This window comes from Dryobates pubescens, chromosome 19 (genome assembly GCF_014839835.1).
Source record: "Dryobates pubescens isolate bDryPub1 chromosome 19, bDryPub1.pri, whole genome shotgun sequence".
NCBI lineage: Eukaryota > Metazoa > Chordata > Aves > Piciformes > Picidae > Dryobates > Dryobates pubescens.
Window position 1 is genome coordinate 9,444,079 of NC_071630.1, and position 21,084 is coordinate 9,465,162.

General features: G+C 42.8%; 1 protein-coding gene across 1 annotated transcript in view; it reads right to left on the reverse strand.

The window, feature by feature from the left end:
- Positions 1-21,084, reverse strand: part of LOC104300850 (polycystic kidney disease protein 1-like 2) — a 43,239-nt gene that overhangs the window by 4,390 nt on the left and 17,765 nt on the right. Inside the window, 24 exon segments of the mRNA XM_054170303.1 lie at positions 123-333; positions 1,132-1,292; positions 1,413-1,540; positions 2,406-2,539; positions 3,704-4,031; positions 4,894-5,079; positions 5,892-6,032; positions 6,916-7,009; positions 7,412-7,643; positions 8,401-8,629; positions 9,486-9,702; positions 10,188-10,414; positions 10,564-10,763; positions 11,249-11,395; positions 11,599-11,777; positions 11,988-12,089; positions 12,315-12,545; positions 12,841-13,034; positions 13,674-13,899; positions 15,249-15,383; positions 16,207-16,330; positions 17,197-17,321; positions 18,300-18,482; positions 20,116-20,241. Coding sequence (XP_054026278.1) covers positions 123-333; positions 1,132-1,292; positions 1,413-1,540; positions 2,406-2,539; positions 3,704-4,031; positions 4,894-5,079; positions 5,892-6,032; positions 6,916-7,009; positions 7,412-7,643; positions 8,401-8,629; positions 9,486-9,702; positions 10,188-10,414; positions 10,564-10,763; positions 11,249-11,395; positions 11,599-11,777; positions 11,988-12,089; positions 12,315-12,545; positions 12,841-13,034; positions 13,674-13,899; positions 15,249-15,383; positions 16,207-16,330; positions 17,197-17,321; positions 18,300-18,482; positions 20,116-20,241 — 4,260 coding nt within the window.

The window sequence follows — 21,084 nt, forward strand, 5'->3', positions numbered from 1 at the left end:
TAAGATTTAGATAGGCAGCTTTATTCAGTTTCACATTTCAAAGCTATGCTGCTTTCAGCATTCAGAAAAAAAAATCACTTAACCTGACAGTACTTGGGTGCAGAAACCACAGTGGTACTCACAGCAATGGAGTAGGCGAGGAACATGATGATGATAACAGTGATGAAACCAGAGATATCACCCCATGCCCTTCTCAGAGTTGAAGTGATCATGTTGAGTTTAGGGTTGAGCCTCAGGAGATGCCACAGCTTCACTGTGGAGAGAAGCACTAGGAATGCAATCAGGTAGCCAAGAACTGCATCAGCTCTTGCTGTTTCCTTAAAGCTTACAGAGCTGAAAAAGAGAAAAGATGTAACAGATTGTGCACACAGGAGCCTCAGAAGTGCAGAAATTAGTGTGCTGGAAAAGCCACTCACTCTATCCTTGTTGTCAGTGGAGAGCTAAGTTGAGTTATTGCTTGAATGTTCCCACCTGTACTTCCTGCTGCATGCACAGAAAAAGCTCCCTTCTACATGGCAGAGGATTTGTTATCAGCAGTAGCTAGAGCTTGGGTCCTTCCCTTCCCAAATTATCCTGTGATTCGGTGACCTTTTTCTGTATGACCTTTTTTTTTGGACAAATGTTATCTTCCATTCTGTATAAGATGAGACATTATTGTCCTCTGACCAATGAGGTTTTACAGCAAAGAATGAGGCAGATTATGTACTATCTGGATAGATGTTCTTTAGCAAAAAGCTTGTTGATTCAGAACAGGGTGATGCAGGTAGGGAACTAGCAGCTGGATTGGGGAACTTGGTGCTCAGATATGCTGGCTTTTATTAGAGCAATACCAGAAGAAAATCCTATTGCTGACATGGCCCTAGAATAGAATAGAATAGAATAGAATAGAATAGAATAGAATAGACCAGACCAGACCAGGTTGGAAGAGACCTTTGAGATCATTGCGTCCAACCCATCAAACAACACCACCTAATCAACTAAACCATGCAATACTGACATGGTTCATCACTATAGCTATATAGGGTACCACTGTCTAGGACAAACAAGCTGCTCTTTGGGAAGAGGAAAAATAGATTTGTTTCTGCCCAAGCTGCACCAACAAAGTATGCAGTAACTAGTGTTAGGACTTACTCCTCTTTGTGTTCCTGGTAGTAGCTGATATCTCGGGTCCCAAGGATTGTCCGCTTCACAAACACTGACAAGGCACTCCAGCTAATCACTATGATGGCCATTTCCAGGAGATTCCACTTGCTCTGGAAGTATCTCCATCTCAGAGCCTTCATCAGTTTTCCCTGTGAAAACAGGAGCTTTACTGTTTCAGGCTTGGGATTCCGTATCACACAATACACCTCTGAAGAATGGGGCTCTCCACTCTGTAATAAAGCAGACAACTGCTTTCCATTTGGTCTCACCTGTACTGCCATGTAGTACACAATAAAGAGGAAATAAATGACCTCTGCTGCCACAACAAAGATGTGGAGGCTGCTGGTGTATGGGTAAAGCCGGACACTTTGCAGCTCTGAGCTTGTGAAGAAGGCCCCTACAAAACAAAGTTTACCACAGTGCTCTCATAATTACATCTCACTGCTTTCATTCAAACAATTTAGTTCACAAGTAAGACTTCTGTACTCACATTCACATCAATGGGAGCCTGGATCCAACGTGAGTAGCCTTGTAAGTGTGCTTTGAAATTGTCCTCAAATAGGGATTTCAGGCAGATAATGGCTTTTAGAAGGCTAATGCTCTCTTGTGTGATTGTGTGAGATTAATCCCAGCAGGGCTGAGTTTGGATAGGACTATAAATGCTGAAATATAGCAGGAGGACCTGGAAATCTAAATCTGAATCGCATTCTAACAAGAAAATTAGCTGAATTTTGTCTGATTTGAGCATTTCCCAATACTGGGACAGATCTGAGGGAGGCTACTGTTGTATTAAATGTTTTTCTATGGCCTTCAAACCAGAATCTAGTTTCACTGTTTTCTTTGTTGTGTACTGATGATGTATTATATGGTTACATGGCTATACATTAGAAGTCTTTTGGATCAAAAAATACTCTGCTATATGTACTTTTTGTCTTAATATTATATTCATTAGCTAAAATTATTAGGAAACATAATTTTTATCATTCCTGTTGTGTGAATCCTGGAAATTAAGTTTCAGCACCACATTTTCCTCATCAGCAGATGACTACAACGTAGGCAAGCAGACATTCCACTATGGTTGTGTGACTGGTGCTACATTTTTCCTGAAGGACTTATAAATCTTGCACCAATTCTCTAGTGATTAGATTTATTAAAACACTTCTGTTAACTGACTACAGAACCAGGGAGACACTGACAGCATGTAAATCTGTGGGTACATTGCTTGCTCTCTTCAGAAATTTATGACCTGAAGAAGTTCTCACCTAAAGCATTGGTTTCAAACATCAGGCTTACGATGCAGAACAGGTTCACATTGGCATTGTAGACTGTAAATTCAACAAACACTGCTCTCGTGAAGGTGTCCAACCAGACATTGTTGAAAAGGTACTGGAGAATTCTGTCAAAAAATGCATAATGTGATCTGACTCATGTAGGAAAGAATCACAGAATGGTAGGGGTTGGAAGGGACCTCTGGAGGTCATCGAGTCCAACCCCCCCAATTAACACAGGGTCAGTTACCTCAGGCTGCACAGGAACGCATCCAGATGGGTCTTGAAAGTCTCCAGAAAAGAAGATGCTGCAACCTCTCTGAGCAGCCTGTTCTAGTGCTCCATCATCCTCACAGTAAAGAAGTTTCTGCTTAAGTTTATGTGAAACCTTCTGTGTTCTTATTTGTATCTGTTGCCCCTAGTCCTTTCACTGGTACCACTGAAAAGAGCTCAGCCCCATCCCTCATGAGCTCCACCCTTTCAGTATTTATGTGCATTTATAGGATTCCCTTTTGGTCTGTTTTCCAGGCTAAACATCCACAAGTCTCTCAGCCTCTCCTCATAAGAGGAGATGGTTTTCTGCAATAATCATCCTTGTGGAACTCTGTTGGACTCTCTCCAGTAGTTTCCTGTCCCTCTTGACCTGGGGAGCCCCAAACTGGACATAGTACTCCAGGTGTGGCCTCACCAAAGCAGAGTAGAGAGGCAGGAGGATCTCCCTTAACTTGTTGGACATGCTTTTCTTAATGCATCCCAGAAGACCATCAGCCTCTTGGTTATGAGGGCACATTCCTGGCTCATGGTGAACTTGTTCTCCACCAGCACTCACAGATCCTTCTCTGCAGTGCTAGAGATGGTGTTAGGTGGGGTGTTTGAATATTTTCAGAGAGAAAGAGTAAACCATAGAATGTTCAAGAGGACATCTGGTCTGTAAAGACTGGGGATGGAAGATATTTGTACCATTAGGCTAGGTGGTAAGTTTTCTTTTGTCTCTTCTGAAGAAGCAGGTCCTAGATATTGGCACCTGTGGTGCCTCAGATACCTGGTTATTTACTTCATGTGTGTTAGGAGCAAAAGGTTTCAATTTCATATCCTAGTTGTTGCCTAGCATGGAGCAAGGTGATAGAAACATAAACTATAATGATGTCATAACAGAAATACCTAAAATATTCAGCACAATGCACAGCAAGAAAGTTCAGGATACAATCTGAAATGAATCTTAAATGGAGCAGAGGAAAGAGCATCACTGACACACAGCAGACACTACTAATGTACAGGAATACAAGTGGTACCTGGAGGCGTTCTTAGGATCACTTCCCAGGTGAATCACGTATCCCCCTCCCCTGTAGGTGGCAAGTTTGCCCCAGCTGGGCTGCCCCCTCAGTCTGGACTGGTTCTGATACTGCCATGCTGAGCTCATGTCTGAGGAGTTATTGAAGACTGAGGTATTCCAGTGTTCCCCATAATCTGACATGTCTTCTGATTGCAGGGAATAGGGAGCGTGGCATTCCTGAACCACATGCTGGAGTTTGGGAGAAATAGGGCAGGTGTCTCCTTGCACTCTTACTTGGCGAATCCGAGCACTACCCACCAGCTTGGAATTGCCATCTGTAATGAATCCTAAACAGGAGATGGAAAAGAGCAGCACTGGGAACATGTCAGAGCTACTGTAATATTTCTTTACCTCATTTATGATTCAGTGATGCATTCATATTTTGCTGTAGATTTATTTTATAAGAATCACTGTAAACAAAATAGTCATGAAAATTAATCCCTCATACTGACTGAACTGGGTTCTTGGATAACTGTTCCACAGACAGCAGAATTGAGTGTCATTACTTGTCTGTATTTTAGCCAGAAGGAAACAGGCCTGGAGATGAGAAGGCACTTGCTTTGAGTCCCACAGCAGGGTAGCTGTGTGCAGTGTGCGCTTGGCTACAGCTGGTCAGTGCATGTCACGTCCAATGAACCATTCTGCTACTGTATTTCTGAGCTGTATTTCTGCACTGTATTAGTGAGCTGGAAAATGGGTCATATGTATTACTGGATGTGGCTGAAAACAAACATGGTGGAGTGCATAATTGTCCTTCCCAGTGACCCAAGTCATGATGCAAAGAGAGCTCTCCTGAGGCAAAGCTTTCTAGTGCCACCTATCTGCCATGCTTCTAGTGAATAGTGGGAAGAAACTCCTGTAAATCTCAGGCATCTACCTGAGTATTTGGAATAAGTAGTGTAAAATGTGAAAAATGTAAAATTAGCATGCAGAATGTTTGGGTTATATTAAAGATAAGGAAAATACCAGGGCACTTGAGGTCAGTGCGGGGGTTGTTGTTATCCACTGGTATTCCTATGATAAGAATCCACATTAAGTCTCAGGCACTCACAGTCTCTTTGGTCAAATATGTGTGTGCAAGCCAGGGAGTTGTGTAAAAGAGAGTGTTCCAGAATCTGTGAAGCTGAAGTGAAGCAATGGGCTCTGTACCTTTATATGATCCATACAGATTTTTGACTAAGGTAGTGTTGGCCCATGTGAAAAAGTCCTGGTAACTGTAGATACTGTGGAATCCATCTGTAAAGCTGTTCTCAATGTGCTTGTTTAAGTAGTAGGAATTGGGATCTCTCTGCCCATAGGCAACAAGCAACAGCATCCATAAAAACCCCAGATAGGCTGGAAAAGAAACAAGAGACAGCATGTGTGAGTGCAGAATTAACACTGCTGTTCAAAGGAGTTTGCATGAATGGTTATTGCTGTCATGACTTATTAGGTTAAGAAGATGCTCTGCAAGACTCTGACTGACCACTGCTAATGAATGTCCACCAGCTACTTCCATGTGCTGCAGTTCAAGCACTTTACATTTGGAGTATGAGTGGCAGTTGAGAAAATAAGTGAAAGGCTGTCTGACACAATAGTCATAGAATCAATAAAGTTGGAAAAGACCTCAGAGATCATCCAACCTATCACCCAACACCTTATGACTATCTAAACCATGGCTTCAAGTGCCATGTCCAATCCCCTCTTGAACACCTAATCCCCCCTTGACAGCTCTAAATAAAATTGAGTAGTCTAAGGCTGTTCCAAGTGAAGCTGAGGTAATTTTGTCTGTTGTTTTTAGAGGAAATAAAATGGAGTATAAGATGTGATCAGTAGATACTACCTGCTTTTGGAAAGATAGCCGCCATCTCTTCTCACGATTTCAACTTCATTTAACTATTGGCTTCCTCCTTCTACCCTTTATAATGTGTTTCTAATGAGTTTCTTTACTATAAAATCAAGCTGTAGCCACACTGTTATCTCCCGCTGACATCCCCACCTCCTTTCAGCTCCAGCTGCCACTGAGCAGCCTGTCTGCACCATAATGGCTGGCAGAAAGCTGAAGATGTGCCAAAACTTTTTCACCCAAGAGAACAGCATTTTCATGGATGCAAAAATACTGATGAATGCTACTGAATAAAACAAGATAATCTACATATGGATAATACCCAGGATTTCTCTGATGAGGGCAAATGCTTTCTGCTCTTTCATGCAGCTAATTTTCATTTTCTCCACATCAGCCGTAGGAGGTGGCCGGTAAATGTTGCTTCTACTGTCCCGCCGAGCTCCAAAGAGGGGATTTGAATCACCTGTGAGTGAGAGCAGCAAACCCTGCAATTAGTCAGCAGATCATCTATGTCCTGTTTTTTGTTTCTTTGGACATTATAAGGAAACATTTCTCTGTACTGCTTTCCACTTGGAAGACAGGGGTTGTGATTCGAGCACTTAGTATAGTAAGGCAAGCAGTGGGGAGAGAAGGAGTTGGGTTTTGGCCGTGGTGTAGGCCAGGTGTTTCAGTCTAGGCTGACCATCTCAGACCCTGAGATTGATCAGGGAGGACACTGTAGATCAGAATTCTTTGCTGTGCCCCAGGACTGCTGTCTGCTGGTGTTTTTGAGACATGATTGGGATTGCAGAAGCCACTGTTGAGTTTTTGGGAGTAGTAGAGATAATTGTGGCTGTGGGGAAGTATGTAAGCCCAGAACTTTCATATAAAACCTACAGGAGGTGGGAGATTTCCTTGAGAAGGGAGTTTTAGATACACTTGCATCTAAACTAGATGAAGAGTGCATTTTGCACTGGGTCATGTGTTTATTTTCACTAGGTTGTGGAGTAGTACAGGTTTTGTTGCAAGCCAAGGGGTATTACTTTTTTGATCCAGAACTTCTTTTGTATCTTTTTGACCTTGTGGTGTAGCCAACCTAAACATAGAGTGGTCTCTATGTTCTTTCCATCAGATATTTAGGCTTGTTTACACTCTCACCTTGACCTTAGGAGTGCTAATGGGTTAGTACAAAGTCATGGCACCTGTTTGATTTAGTGACTCCTGCTAGCTTTGTCAGCTAAGGTTCAGATAAATAAAGATAACTAGTGAGGTCCTCAGTTGACCTGAGTCATGTGTTTGTGCATGAAACACATTAAAAGTTTGGAGAACATCTCCCTTTCTTCAATAATTTCCCACTTTACAGTTACCTGGTGCAGCGAAAGGCCCATCAATAGCTGTGTTTTCTTCATCCTCATCCTCCTTCTTCAGAACCAGAGCAAAAAAAGCAGCAAATCCCAGCACCTGGAAAGAATTAGCTATAGACTCACCATATGCCCATTTAATATAAACAAGGTCAGACAGAGCAACTTTGATTTGGCTTTGTTGAACTCATGCAGCTGAAGCTCATAAAGAAGAAAAGAGTGTGCAATGCTGGGGTCCATCCAGCTGAACTGATCTTGCCATGTGACACATCCTCCCTGGTGAGAAACCTTATCACCAATTAAACTCTGACAAAACAAGGGAGATGAAACTTATGGAGTTAAGGCCAGCAAAAGACAACAGGACTCTGTAAACCACCCACTTGCTCTTGGTTTGAGGGCAAAGATTTCTCGTTCTGCATGCTAAATCCTGCTGTTCTTTAGAACTCATTGCATTGTCTTCCTGAAATGATAGCAGGATGAGTTCTATTTCTGGGGACCTCACCTTTAAGGGCTGTGTGATGAAAAGGCTTTCCAAGAAAGAGATGACCATGGAGATCAGCCACTTGATGGAGTCCTCCTTGCCATAATGCAGCCCATAGAGCATGGTAAAGAAGCCTGATACACCACTGGTGGCTGCAACAAGGAACCAAGCAATGAACACAAACCACCAGGGCAGCCCTTTGGGGGAGGAACTTTTCTTGCCATCACCAGAGAAGCTTGGAGTCAGGGACCACCTTGAGAGTCAACCAGAAGGAAAAAAAATAAATAATAATAGATCAGTCTGCAGTGGAGCAGAAGCCAAAATCACAGTTTGCAGGTTCTGTGGGGATTGAGAACAACTCGTGATGTAAAATCTCAATCAAAATAGTCTAAACTCTTTTAATACAGCTCTATAGGAAATATGGTTAGTGAAAAGAGCAGGAAGAAAAATATGAGGAAGTGTACAGAGACCAGCTAAAATCAAAAACAGTCATGATGGGCTTATTTACTCCTCAGTTTGTGCATAATTGAACCTCCACTAGAAATACCAACAAATAAAAGTATGAATACATGTCAGTTTCTTGTGATCACCATAAAGGCCAGAGAGATAATTAGCACATTGCTTTCAATACCTCCATTTTAATTAGCATATTTCAAGGGAGTATTTTTGTCAGCTTGCTGATCTTGTTTTGTCCAAATGCTGTAAGGGACTTCTGAGAGCTCAGTCATTGTCTCATCCCCTTCCTATCACATAGCTTTGTATTGTAACATACTATTTTGGAGGCAAAAATGCCAAGGAGTGATCTATTGTTGCTGCTTTTGTGTGCATTTCACAGTACATTGAAATTTCTTTGTTGCTCCTAAACCAGGGTTTGTTTCCACAGCTGAAACAACAGTTGTCTAACACACATTAAGCAGGAGGGTTTTTTTTTTGCTCCATCACCCTCACTATTTCTGAATGCACAACTTGAGTTTACTTATAACTGAGGATGCAATGAGAACCTAGGATACCTGTCACTGAAGGATGCTGATGAGCAGAGCCGGTTCTCCAGGAGGTTCTTCATGTGCTGAACCTGATGAACAGCTTGTGTGTGACTCTGAGGCATCTGAAATTTCTGGGGCCCCAGTAACTCCAGCTCCATCTCCACCTGCTGGAGTTGCATGTACAAGCAGCGATCGTAATCACCGTACTTCAGTCGCTCACACATCCCCCTCTCTGGAGCTGGGCTTCTTCTTTTCTCTTGCAGGCAAAGAATTATTTATTAACTTTTGAAGAAATTGACACAAGAATTCCTAGATTAAAATACAGTACAAAAGGTAGCAGAACTGGAACTCAAGATTATAAATGTGACCGAGTGAAGAGTAACATTTGAAGGGACAGATAAAAGCAGCTTTAGTACTAGAGCTTAATGTTCTTCTGCTGGAATAGACTGAATTGTTGCCAGAAGGCAACTTCATTAGACAGAAGTTCTAAAACCTTAATAGAGAAGATATGATCAAGTGTTAATTTGTTCGTGGTCTACCTATTCAATTAGTAGCTTGGTGCATTAATTGGAAAAGCCAAATGTGAGTCTTAATGAAATCAGTGGGATTATTTACTCATGGATCTTGTATAATTGAAAATAAATTCATTTCCAAGTTAAGAGTCAGACTGAGGGGAACAACAGCACAAGGCCAAGAAGGAAAAAGACAGGAAAAATAAAGATTATGAAGCAACTGAAGTAATTCTTTATGCTATTGGATAGTGAACCTGCTCCTGAGCTAGGCTGGTAGCTGACATTTCATTTTACAGTGTAAGCAATAGAGATTTCACAGTGTCTTTACTCAGCTGGGTGCTCAGTGGTGCACTGTAAGGGGACAAAAGGCAAAGGGCACAAATGAAAACATGGGAAATTCTATCTAAATTTAAGGAAAAGAGAGAGAGCTGTTGGAACCTGGAACAGGTTATACAGAGAATTTGTGGAATCTCCATCCTTGAAGTTAAATGTGATCCCAGGTAACCTGCTCCAGCTGACCCTGCTCTGAGCAAGGACATCCAGTGTTACCATCATTTTTACTGCAAGGTTTCAGTGGGCATCTCACATTGTGTTGTTTACCTTGTATATCCATAGCACCTAATGTGACAATTATGGGGTCATCCTTCTTCTTGCTTCCCTCATAAAACTCTTGCCCGGCTCTGTTCTGATGGCTGATGATGTCCTCGACCAATGCCAAAAGTGTGTTGATGTTAGTTGATTTTCCAAGATCTGATGCTGAAGTTAGAGATGGAGCCCTCAGGGCTTTAGAAAGTGAGTTGGCAATTCTTCTTATGTCCTAGAAAAGACAGCAGCAACACAGCAGTGACTCTAGCTTCAGTGACCTAAGCTGATAGGATCTGTAGGCACCACTGGCTGGGAGCTAAACCAATTGCTAAAATCTCCAGAATGGGTAAGGAGGAGTACATCCTACAGTGCTGTGTGGGACAGGCACATTGCAACGAGTTCAGCAAGACAGCCTTCAGGATTCAAAGCTGAGGAAAACAGGGTCTGTGATACCCTGTTGTGGCTGATGTATGGTTTAACCCCCAAACGCTGCTTTTGATCACACTAATGATTGTGTGAGGGCTGGGATGTGGAGAGGCTGATCAGGCAGGGATTCCATGTAGCTGGCAGATGAGTGTTTTGCCACCAGTGTGTGGTTGGCTTTTCACTACAGACAAGCTGAAGGGTGTTTGACAGAGAAGATGCCTGTGGTTGTAACTGGAGATGCCAGGTAGTGCATGGCAGCAGAGGGCAGTGCGGGACTCACTGGGGACTTGCCTTTGTCACAGCCTCTGGAGTGAGTGAGACAGCCTGGGTGACCTGTGGGGTGGGAGGTAGGCTTGGGGACACCCGACCATTCCTTCCTGGCTTCTTCTCTCTCCCCTGGGTGGCTGGTCGGGCTCGTATGTTCCTGAAGATCTGCACAATGAGCAGGTTGATGGGGAACATGAGGAGGGAGCTCTCAAAGCCAATCATCACTTCCTGCCATGTGAACTCGATCTTACCTGTCAAGATCAAACAGAGGGGAGGAGTAAAACTACAGCAGGAACCATCAGATCTCTCTCTTGTGAAAAAGGTCATTTGGTCAACTGTCCTGCTTCTAGATTCTGCTGCCTCTGTATTTCCCTGCCCAAGCCACGGTGAAGATTGTTACCCAAATCCATTTTCTGCTCAGCTGGGTCCTTTGGCACTCCCCAGAACATGATGCTGGTCAGCATGGTGCAGAGAAGCAGTGAGAAGCAGCACGAAACACGCTGGGCTCGTGTGAAGGAGCTCCGTGAGGAGCGGCTGAAAACCGAGTACCAGATATGCCCGTCCTGGAAACCCTTGGAGGTCTTCATGAAAAACAGGTTACTAGGAAGGAGGAGAGGGATATCAAATGGATACTTAGGAAGGAGAGGGAAGAATAAAGCTGTTTCAAGGTCCTGCCGTGGCACTATCAGAAGAAATAGCTAGGAGAAATTACCAGATGTCATGCTTGACTTGCACTGAGTGGTTTGGGCTGTTTATGTCCTCTCCTTCTGGCCACCCCAGGGAGGGAAAGCTAATCATGAGCAGCTTCTATACAAATTGTTAGGGAAATTACACATAAAAGCAGATGCTTGGATTTCTGTAGGTCTTGCCAGCCTAGCATTCTTTAACATCAATATTTCCTGTGTGGTATCACTGTTAGGGTAGGGACCAGTTTCCTTTGTCTTTTCCTTGTTCAGCCCCCTTTGGAGGCAATGGAAAGACCTTCCTTGTTTTCATTTATGCCCAGGGGTTTTATCTTTCTTACATACTTGCTTTTCTAGACTGATTGCTATCAAGAGTAAAAAAGTCCACAAAATAGAAGGTACCTGAACTGCTTCATGTCCTGCTCTGTAGCTACTGGGAACACTTTATCTAGGACACATTCTCCAATATCAATGGCTAGCCAAGAGTTACAGAGGAAGTACCATTTCTGATCCCATGCCAGATCATGGACCAGTACTCGATTCACATACCTGTTGGAAAAACATACAGGGCACATTCACATATAGCTGTGCAGTATGAAATTCAGGACTCAAAAGGACCATGGAGGACAAACTCTGGCCTTTGGCCACTGTGGTTACGTCTAAACCATGAGGCACAGAACACATCCCATGTTGTGCTGGACACAGGATACAGAGAACACTCCAGTTTAGATTATTATTTGATCTCCACTTACCAGGATGGATTGTCCCCTGAATTATCATGCCATAGTCTAATACTCTGCAGTTCCCCAAGAGGGAAGAAGGTACAGAGCAGGAAAACATCCACTCCTCCACGTTCAAAGACTGGTGTATCAGGATCAGTTAGATGGTGTGGCTCACTCTCTCCTTCCAGTCCATAGAGGGTGAGAGTCACCTGTGGAAAAACATGGCAAACTGAAGACTTGCATGTCTCAATCCTATGTATGATTATTCTTCTGGCATACTCTTCTTGCCTTCATCAAATCTAAGGACATTTTAGTCTAGACATTGCATTTGCACCATGCTGTTTAGTAGCCTCATCCAGTGTTCTGCATGAGTGCATGAACTGCCTCATCACTGTCTCACCACACAGTGCCTCTGATACCTTGGAGGTTGTGGCTGCCCCACGGCGGTGTCCTGTGAAAACTGTCACAAGGTAACGATACTGAGCAAAGGGGTCATTGTCTTCCAGTACTGTGATTTTCACCTGCAGAGTGACAGGATGCAAGCAGTGTGTTAGCTGTTCCCTAAGTATGGATTCCTTAAAGCAGTGCATAGGAGTTTCTCATCTAGTGAGCAATGCATGTACTTACCAGTAAACACAGAGTTACAAGGAAAGCAGTAGACTTGGTTAAAGTCTTCCTATTAAAACAGGCTAAGCAAAGTGGGAATTGCCCTAAATACATCCCGTTTTGATTAGCTGAAGACTTACTTTGGCATTATCCTGGATGTCTTTCCTTCGAGCCCAAACAATTACAAACACATATATCAGAAAGAGGCATCCTACGGTTGTCACCACCACAGGATTGTCCACGAATGTACCAAACAGCTGTGCAGTTTTGCTAACATCTATGGCATTGGGTATGACGAAGAAGGAGCTCCCAAAAAAAGTCAGGTGGTTGCAGAGACACTGTGTGCTTCTGGGGGTTGTTTTTGGTCCTACCTGAAAACCAGAAAAAATTCCTGATAAAATGTTTAGCTTCAGTTTTAGATAACTTGCCAAGCACATGAAAGGACAGTGCTGAGAATGGTAAGTTAGGCTGGAGAACTGCTAGACACAAAAGAATCATTCAAGGACTAGGGAGGAATAATTAATGTCTAGCCAGTTTTTAAAATATCTCAGGATGATCTTGGGTTACAGTGTGAGTTACGTGCTATCATATTACCACAAGGTGGTGGTTGTAAGGGCTGGCTTTGAAGTGCATAATATAAACCATGTTTTGTTTCACTCTACTTACATGACATCCATAGCTGTTCCAATTCCCCTGGCTCTCATCCCAAAACACACAGAGGGATGCAAAACAAGTAACAGCTACAGTTAGCCTCTCATAAACTGTGGAATCCATTCCCATGTCTTGTAAAACCATGAAATAATAGGTTCCTTCTCCAAAAATGAGTTCTTCTGGGCTAAGAATCCAAGTGTTTGTCTCACCTTGAAGAGAAATATTTTAATTCCAATGAATATATAGAAATGCTAATTCAGAAGTATGGAGCTGTACTGCATATAATCAAACAAACAAACTGAAGAAGGATGTATGAAATAATTCTTAGCAACACCAGCACCAGAACAAGAGGACACAGTCTCAAGCTGTGCCAGGGGAAGTTTAGGCTCAAGGTGAGGAGAAAGTACTTCACGGAGAGAGTCGTTTGTCATTGGAATGGGCTGCCCAGGGAGGTGGTGGAGTCACCATCCCTGGAGGTGTTCAAGGGGGGATTGGATGTGGCACTTGGTGCCATGGTTTAGTCATGAGGTCTGTGGTGACAGGTTGGACTTGATGATCTTTGAGGTTTCTTCCAACCTTGGTGATTCTGTGATTATTCAAAGTATCCCACTCTTTGCTCCTCTATACTAGAGATTGGTACCCTGAAGCATGACAGATTGAAAATCCTTTGAGAGGTTTCTGTCTACTTAGATATCCAAACTCCTGGTTAAAGCTCATTCTGCAGATGTATGCATGTGCTGTAAAGCTGTGCATGAGCAGTGCCCATACTGCCTGCACTTAACTTGCTATTGGTGGTGAAAGTCTTGTGGTTATGTAAGCCCAGAATGCACAAGTCCACGTTGTCTTACCTGCACTGGTTTTCTTACAGAACAGGTGATTTTTCATGTCATAGTTGGTTTCATTTGGGTGATAACCGTACCCTAAGTAGAGTATTAGTGGAATGTCACGTTCAGATTCCAGATGGATCACTACAGATGTGTTTTCTGAAGTCACATTGAGTTGGAAGGTGCTAAAATTGCCCAGGTTCAACAGAATCTTATCTTCCTGAGTTGCTGAAAGCCTTGGTAACGTTATCTGTTTTTAAGCAGAAAGGCAGAGCTTTAAATACAGCGAAGCATCTTGCTTTTACTATCTATAAGCACAACATAGAAACATGCTAGATAATCTTATCTCATAACATAGGGAAAGCATGGCCAGCAAAAATATTATCTTCAAAGTCATTTTCTTAATACTGTCAGATAATCTCTGAAAAGTTCATTTGAAACCTATGCAGATTTATCACAGTTTATGACTGTATGTCCATTTCTGAACTGAGAGCTGGGAATATGACTGAAACACTGGCTACATGAAGTGCATGTATGAGTGATTTAGATGTTAGCTTCTACATCAGCTAGGAAGCCCAAACAGTGGTGATATAGTGTAAGGAGTTAAGTTTGTTTTCCTCATGTCTACCTCAGCATTGTTTGTCCTGAGATGCTTTCACACCACTGTCCCAGGAAAATAGCTGCATATCAACAAGACCTCAAGCTCTGCAATTATAGCAACTGATAACCAGACAAGGCCAAAGGTTCCACGTTCAAGAGTGTTATAACGCAAGCTGGGGCTCACTGTGATGGTTTTATGGGCCTTGCAATGGAGAGGACCCTCGGAAATGATTAACACAGCAGTTTAGAGACCAAAGAGTGCGCAACTTACTGTGGGACTGGAACTGACACGTAACTAACCATGGGACCAGGGCTGACACCAGTTGAACGTGCTATAACCATGGCAACTGAGGAAGGAACTGTGACCAAATCTGAGATTGGAAAAGGTATAAAACCTTGAAGGTAACAGGGAACTTTGGAGCTCCCCCACTGATTGAAGCCTTCAGGATTAGCAAAATGTTGCTTGATCTGCAGTGATAACTGTTTCTGCTCTTTCTATCTCTTGCTTTTTAGCTCCTTTTCTATATTCCTAACTTACCCCCCTGCACATGTAAACAAAATAAAATTCAAGTGCTTTTCCCAACCAGCTGCTGGGTTTCTTCTTGGTTTCATTCAGGGATTCATCAAAGAATCATCTCCTCTGCAGAAGCAGATTGAGACATGTATATGCTGTAGTACTAATCCAGTTGTTGAGTGAGGAAATCAGACATTACATTGTTTTGGGATGACTATAATTTGGAGTATGTTTCCACAACCATTAGCATTCTCATAGCCATTTAAATGAAGAATAAGATACCTTCTCTTGATAAAATAGAGAAATATTTGTTCTCTCATTTGTCACATCACACAAATCCCTCCACCACCATTCTGTTATATAATGCAATGAACACTACCACCTTTTGCAGTCACCTCACAGAAGATAGTAACAGAAATGAAGTTCAGTAACAGAGAAAGGGGAAAATGGGAAAGGAGGAGAGGGATACAAAATAGTGAGTTTACCTCAATGTTCTCTTTGAGATTGCTGACTGGTATAATCAAGCCATCCAGACCAGTAAGACTTAGACCTCCCACTGTTCCACTGATGTCAAAACTGGTGTTACTGGAGAAAAAGGGATTCATGGCAAAACTCACCATCTATAAGCAAAATGTTAACAATCAGACAGCTGAGCTACTGGCAATATTTCATTATACTCACACTCTGAATTGCTGAATAGCAAAAGCCTGTGCTCAAACCCAAACAGCACCTGACTTAGAAGCCTGCATGCAGATTTGAACAAGAAGCTGTTTTATCTCTAAGGCAAGTCCAACACTAACATTGAAAGTGATTTTGATTCTGAAAAGTGAGATGGTGAAAAACAATGTTTATTGTTTTCTGAGTATCAGACCAACCAGAGAGATCTTCAGAAAATCTATTACAAAAATGAGACATAAATGCAATCTATTGTTCAGAGGGAAAAAACACCATATCCTAATTCAGAGGAGGGGCATTTTTGGGCCTTTTGTCTTTTGCAGGATCTGAGTGCCTCAAGCTGATATATTTCTGGCTGGGGTGAAACAGGACTGCTGCAGATTAGCTTTAATGGTTATATGGACTCTGAGCTGTTGCATCCCGCTTGGAGCGTAAGACGTAAACAAACAGCAAATAGATTTATAGGTATTGATTCATTTCATTGCCTTCTCTAGCCATGCAAGTATGAATCAGAAATGTATGTGAAGGGCTGATGGGATGTGGAATTTAATCTTTCAGTCCCACTAAGCTTGCTGAACACACTTCATGCAATTAAGATAAATGAAAGCTTATTTGACAAAAAATGTTTTATTTTCATGGCATGACAGGAGGGATGACTTGTGTGCTTGTGTATTCACTCTAAAAGGGGGAAAAAAAGGATTCTAAAACCACTAGATCAGGAATGTAAGTTGTATATCAGACTGAGTCAGATAAAAGCTCTTTACTTGCCCTTATATCCACTGTTTCATCAAATCCTGAAACACTGAGAGAAGAAGTAGATGGGAGAGTAAAGCTGGCAGAGCCGGAGCTGGAGATGTTAATGGATGTGCCATCCATGTTTTCTGTTTGTAATCTGTCCAGTTAAGGTTAAACACAAGCAAAGCAGAATAAAAGAGAAATAGGAAAAATGAAAACAAAGAGGTAAAACAAACCAAAACCAAATCAGGGGAAAAACCAAACCAAACCAAACATCTCTAGCAGGGACTTCCTATTTAAAGAAAAAGCTTTCTCATTCCACAAGTGTAACTTAGTTGCAAAACTATTTCAGTAAATTCTTTGCAGGTGGATCTGTCCCTGACGTATTACTCCACATAATGCTACCACAGAATCATCAAAAATAGGGTGGAATTGGCATATCAGGATGGAAAGTGGCGCCCAACTGGGTGTACTTGGGTGAAAGATGTACCTGGTGTCTATGTGAGCACGTTCTTGATTTGAACGCACAGTTCAATGCGGATGAAAAGCAGGCTCTTGGGCAATAATTTAGGGATGATTATAGGGAACGGAGAAAGCTCATCAGGATCCTCATGATTGTATTTGCTTCTGCCAAGCTGGTTACAATTCTATGTGACATGGCATTATTGGCAGTTTGGAAAAGAAAAGAAAACAAAAAAAAAGCCAATAAAAACCTTAACTAACATAACCTGAGTTTCCCACAGGATTTCAAAGGTAAGCAGCTACTGCCTCAGGAAACAGCAGTAAGTTCTCTGCTGGTAAAATAAGACACAGCATGAGAATTTCTAAGGTGGCATTATTGGAACTAATTGGAGGAGTCCAGGCTGTTCTTACCATCAGTAATGACAGCCTCATTGCACTGTGGAAGTTGTCATGATGCTACAATATTTAGCTGGCGGCTCCCTTTAAGGACAAGGTAATCGGTGTTTGAGGCAACTTTGATTAACTCTCAGGGGAGTAGGTGGGAGACACTGCAGCTGTTACCTGTGTATGTACATGGTGGCAGAAGGAGTGGTAAGGACTGTTGGCTCATCATTGGGTTCTTTCCCAAAGAGAAGGGCACTCTGTAGATTTTCAACTGTATTCAGGAGCTGATGTGACACTGAACTCTGGAAAGGGATCGGAGAAGAAAACTTGCAAAAATGCTCCTCAGAATCATCAAGTTGCACAGTATTTGCCTTTACTTCCTTTTAGGAACAAATCCTAATTTTCAGTGTCTTACAAAGCTGGCAAACTTGGTGATGAGCTTCTAATCTCAGAGAGAGTTATCCTAATCAGCAATTCAATTTCTGTGATTCTCATGAAAACATTGCAGACAGCAAAAAAAGAGCTTGCAACTTTTACTTTTATATTCTATTGTTTATAACATACAGATGGAAATGTGAAGCACTACAAATGCAATATCAGTTTAATGTGATATAGTCTGTATGTCAGCTCTTTAGCTGCACATTTTAGTATTTCATTACTTGCAAAAGCAAGACCTAATTATATATTAGTTGTGTGTTATTAGTGTGTTATCCTAGGGGTAGTTTGAACACTTCAGAACCTTTTCTCTCAAGTTAGATTTATTTCATGCCCTACTCCCTTGCAGTGATGCAAGTTAAAGTATATTCAGCCCATATAGATAGGAAGGGCTAGGACAAAAAATCAGAGTGGGCTTTCTGAAAAAGTGTAAGCAGCAAAGAGAGCTGATTCCAGATTTGAATTAGTAGAGCCAGTCCTGAACACTGAGCATCTGTGGCTTCCTTGAATGTTGAGGCAAAAGATGGGATAGAATCAAATCTGACAACACTCTTTGTGCCAGTGTCATCCATGTAGAGGTTGTGCACTGATGCTGTGTTCTTAGTGCTCTGTTGTGTGCAGATTTAAATGTAGCAGATCTTGAGAGTCTTCTGTTTGTTAGCAAATTGTTCTATCTAACAGGTCTACCTGGGGAGAAGTTTCCTTTGATATTCGAGTCCAGCATGGTGTCATAATGAGCCCTACCCACTGCCAATTTACAAGTATGAAAGGCAGCAGAATTCTTCAAAGCCTTCCAAAGCAAGTTCACACACAGTCCACTACAAACTGTATCAAACCAAAATTACCTGTTCTGCCTCTGGCAATGAGGTGTTCACACCTCTGATTTCTACAGAAGCTTTAAGAACATTGCTCACTGCATGAAATAAATAGTTGACTGCATCCTTTAGCTTCTGATCACCTCTGCTGTTCTCCATGCTTACAGTGAGCAAGGAAGCACTGACATCTTTTAGAGTGTTGCTTGCTCCCACCTGCATGGGAGACAAGGGAGAAACTTTAAACGTGCTGGGACTACAAATGACAGAAGAGACACTTGTGACACTTGCTGAATATTGCAACCTAACTAATCTCATGGGACTGTTTGAGGCTAATGCTGTTTGTCCCATGATGATTTGTGCTAGGGCAATACCTCAAACCCCAATAAAGATGATGTACCACATGGTATACTAGCATGTAATACAGACCTGAAAAATGCAGCCTGCTTCTACAGATTCAATCCATAAAAAAGACAAATGACATCTGAAGAAAGCTTGTCTGTCAAACACTGGGCAAGAAGAGAGATTAAGTATACAGTAAATAGTAAATTAGGTTGTACTTCTGGGTGCTGTGTCCAAAATACACCACCACATTCTTCAAAGTGTGTGCATTTCAATCTTAAGTCTCCCCAGACCCTACTGGATCAGCGCCATGTAGTACCCTTGGTCATGTGCTGTGCTAAGTGCCAAAGCAGAATGAGTTTTACAATCTGTTTTGTGCCCAAGTGAGGCAGAGATTGCTTTGTGGCTGTGAAAGCACTGGCCAGCTTTTAGCCCAGGGTGCTGAGAGAGCAAGCAAATTCATTGCAAGCTTGGACAATCCATTCCCACAGTCTGCAAACACTCAGCAGCCCTACTGTGGAGTGAATACTGAATCTGAGCTATGTTTTTTTGTCTTGCCAAAGCAAACCATATACTGCTGGAAGCCTCCAAGCTATTGCCTGGATGCAACTGAATAATAGATCAGAAATGAGGATGGTTCTTTTTACTGTCAGTGTATTTGGGAAACATCCCCAGTGAGTTTGTTCTGTCCTCCCATGTGCTCACTCTGTGTGCATAAATACCATCATCTATTAATACTGTCATGTTCATAGAATCATAGATTCATAAAATGCACTGGGTTGGATTCATAAAATGCACTTCTAGAGGTCATATCTGGTCCAATACCCCTTCAATAATCAGGGATATCCCCAACTCTATTGGGTTGCACAGTGCCCCACCAAGCCTGACCTTGAATGTTTCCAGGGATGGAGTTTCCACCACTTCCCTGGGCAATCTGTTCCAGTGTTCCACCACCCTCATAGTAAAGTTCTTCCCAATGTTCAATCTAAATCTACCCTTTGTATCTGTCGCCAGATAAGAATTAAGAAACACTTTTTTGAGGCCAATCTGAACATTTATCCCCAGTTCCTCTGAGTGCTGACATGTTCCTGCCTCACTGACAACCACTACAGTGTGTTTTGTTACACTGGATGGATCAGGGACCAATGCATCTGTACAATTCTAGAAAAACCCTGCTGGGCCACTTTTGCTGAGGATCCTAAGAGTACTTTACAAGATAAAGCATACATCCTAACATGCCTCTGACTAAATGTTAAGGCATCTGTCTTAAAAAAGCATCATAAACTATAACTGGCCAGACAGTCACAGCCTGGATTGTAGAGGTTGCTGAGACAGTATCTGTGGCTTCAAAGTCTCTTGCTTTAAATAGAAAAATGTATTCCCTTGTGGTTAAAATGTACATGCTGGTACAGCAGTAAAAATGGGTAAGAACAGATAGTGGTGAGGCACTGAGACTCTTCCAAGGTCAGTGGCTGCAACAGTCAGTAGAAGATGAATTGGTTCTTACCTGTGCTGAGACAGACAGCTCCTCACTCCTGTAAGTGATTTCTTTCAATACTTCTGACATCTTAAGAGCAGTCTGCATTGATGTTACGTTAACAGCAGAGAGAGTTGTCAGCATCATCCCTCGGAGCTTGGGATGAAAAGGGATAATTAGGCAAAGGAATGTTAATTAGAACCATACAAGGAGTGCTGAATATTGACAGCCAGGCTTGCTGTAAGTCATGCGGTAGAGTGAGACTCCACAGCAAGGATAGTATCGTAGTATCAGTCAGGGTTGGAAGGGACCACAAGGATCATCTAGTTCCAACCCCCCTGCCATGGGCAGGGACACTCCACACTAGATCAAGCTGGCCAGAGCCTCATCCAGCCTGGGCTTAAACACCTCCAGGGATGGCGCCCCAACCACCTCCCTGGACACCCCATTCCAGGGCTTCACCACTCCCATGGTGAAGAACTTCCTCCTCCTCACATCCAGCCTGAATGTCCCCACCTCCAGCTTCATTCCATTCCCCCTAGTCCTATCACTGCCTGACATCCTGAGAAGTCCCTCCCCAGCCTTCTTGTAGGCCCCCTTCAGATACTGGAAGGCCACAATTAGGTCACCTCAGAGCCTTCTCTTCTCCAGACTGAACAGCCCCAACTCCTTCAGTCTGTCCTCACAGGAGAGGTGCTCCAGCCCTCTGATCATCCTCGTGGCCCTTCTCTGGACACCTTCCAGCACCTCCATATCCCTCTTGTAACACGGGCTCCAGAACTGGATGCAGTACTCCAGGTGGGGTCTCACCAGAGCTGAGTAGAGGGGGAGAATCGCCTCCCTTGACCTGCTGGCCACACTTCTCTTGATGCAGCCCAGGATCTGATTGGCTTTCCGGGCTGCAAGTGCACATTGAGAGCTCCTGTTGAGCTTCTCATCCACCAGCACCCCCAAGTCTCTCTCCTCAGGGCTGCTTTCCAGCCAGTCACTGCCCAGCCT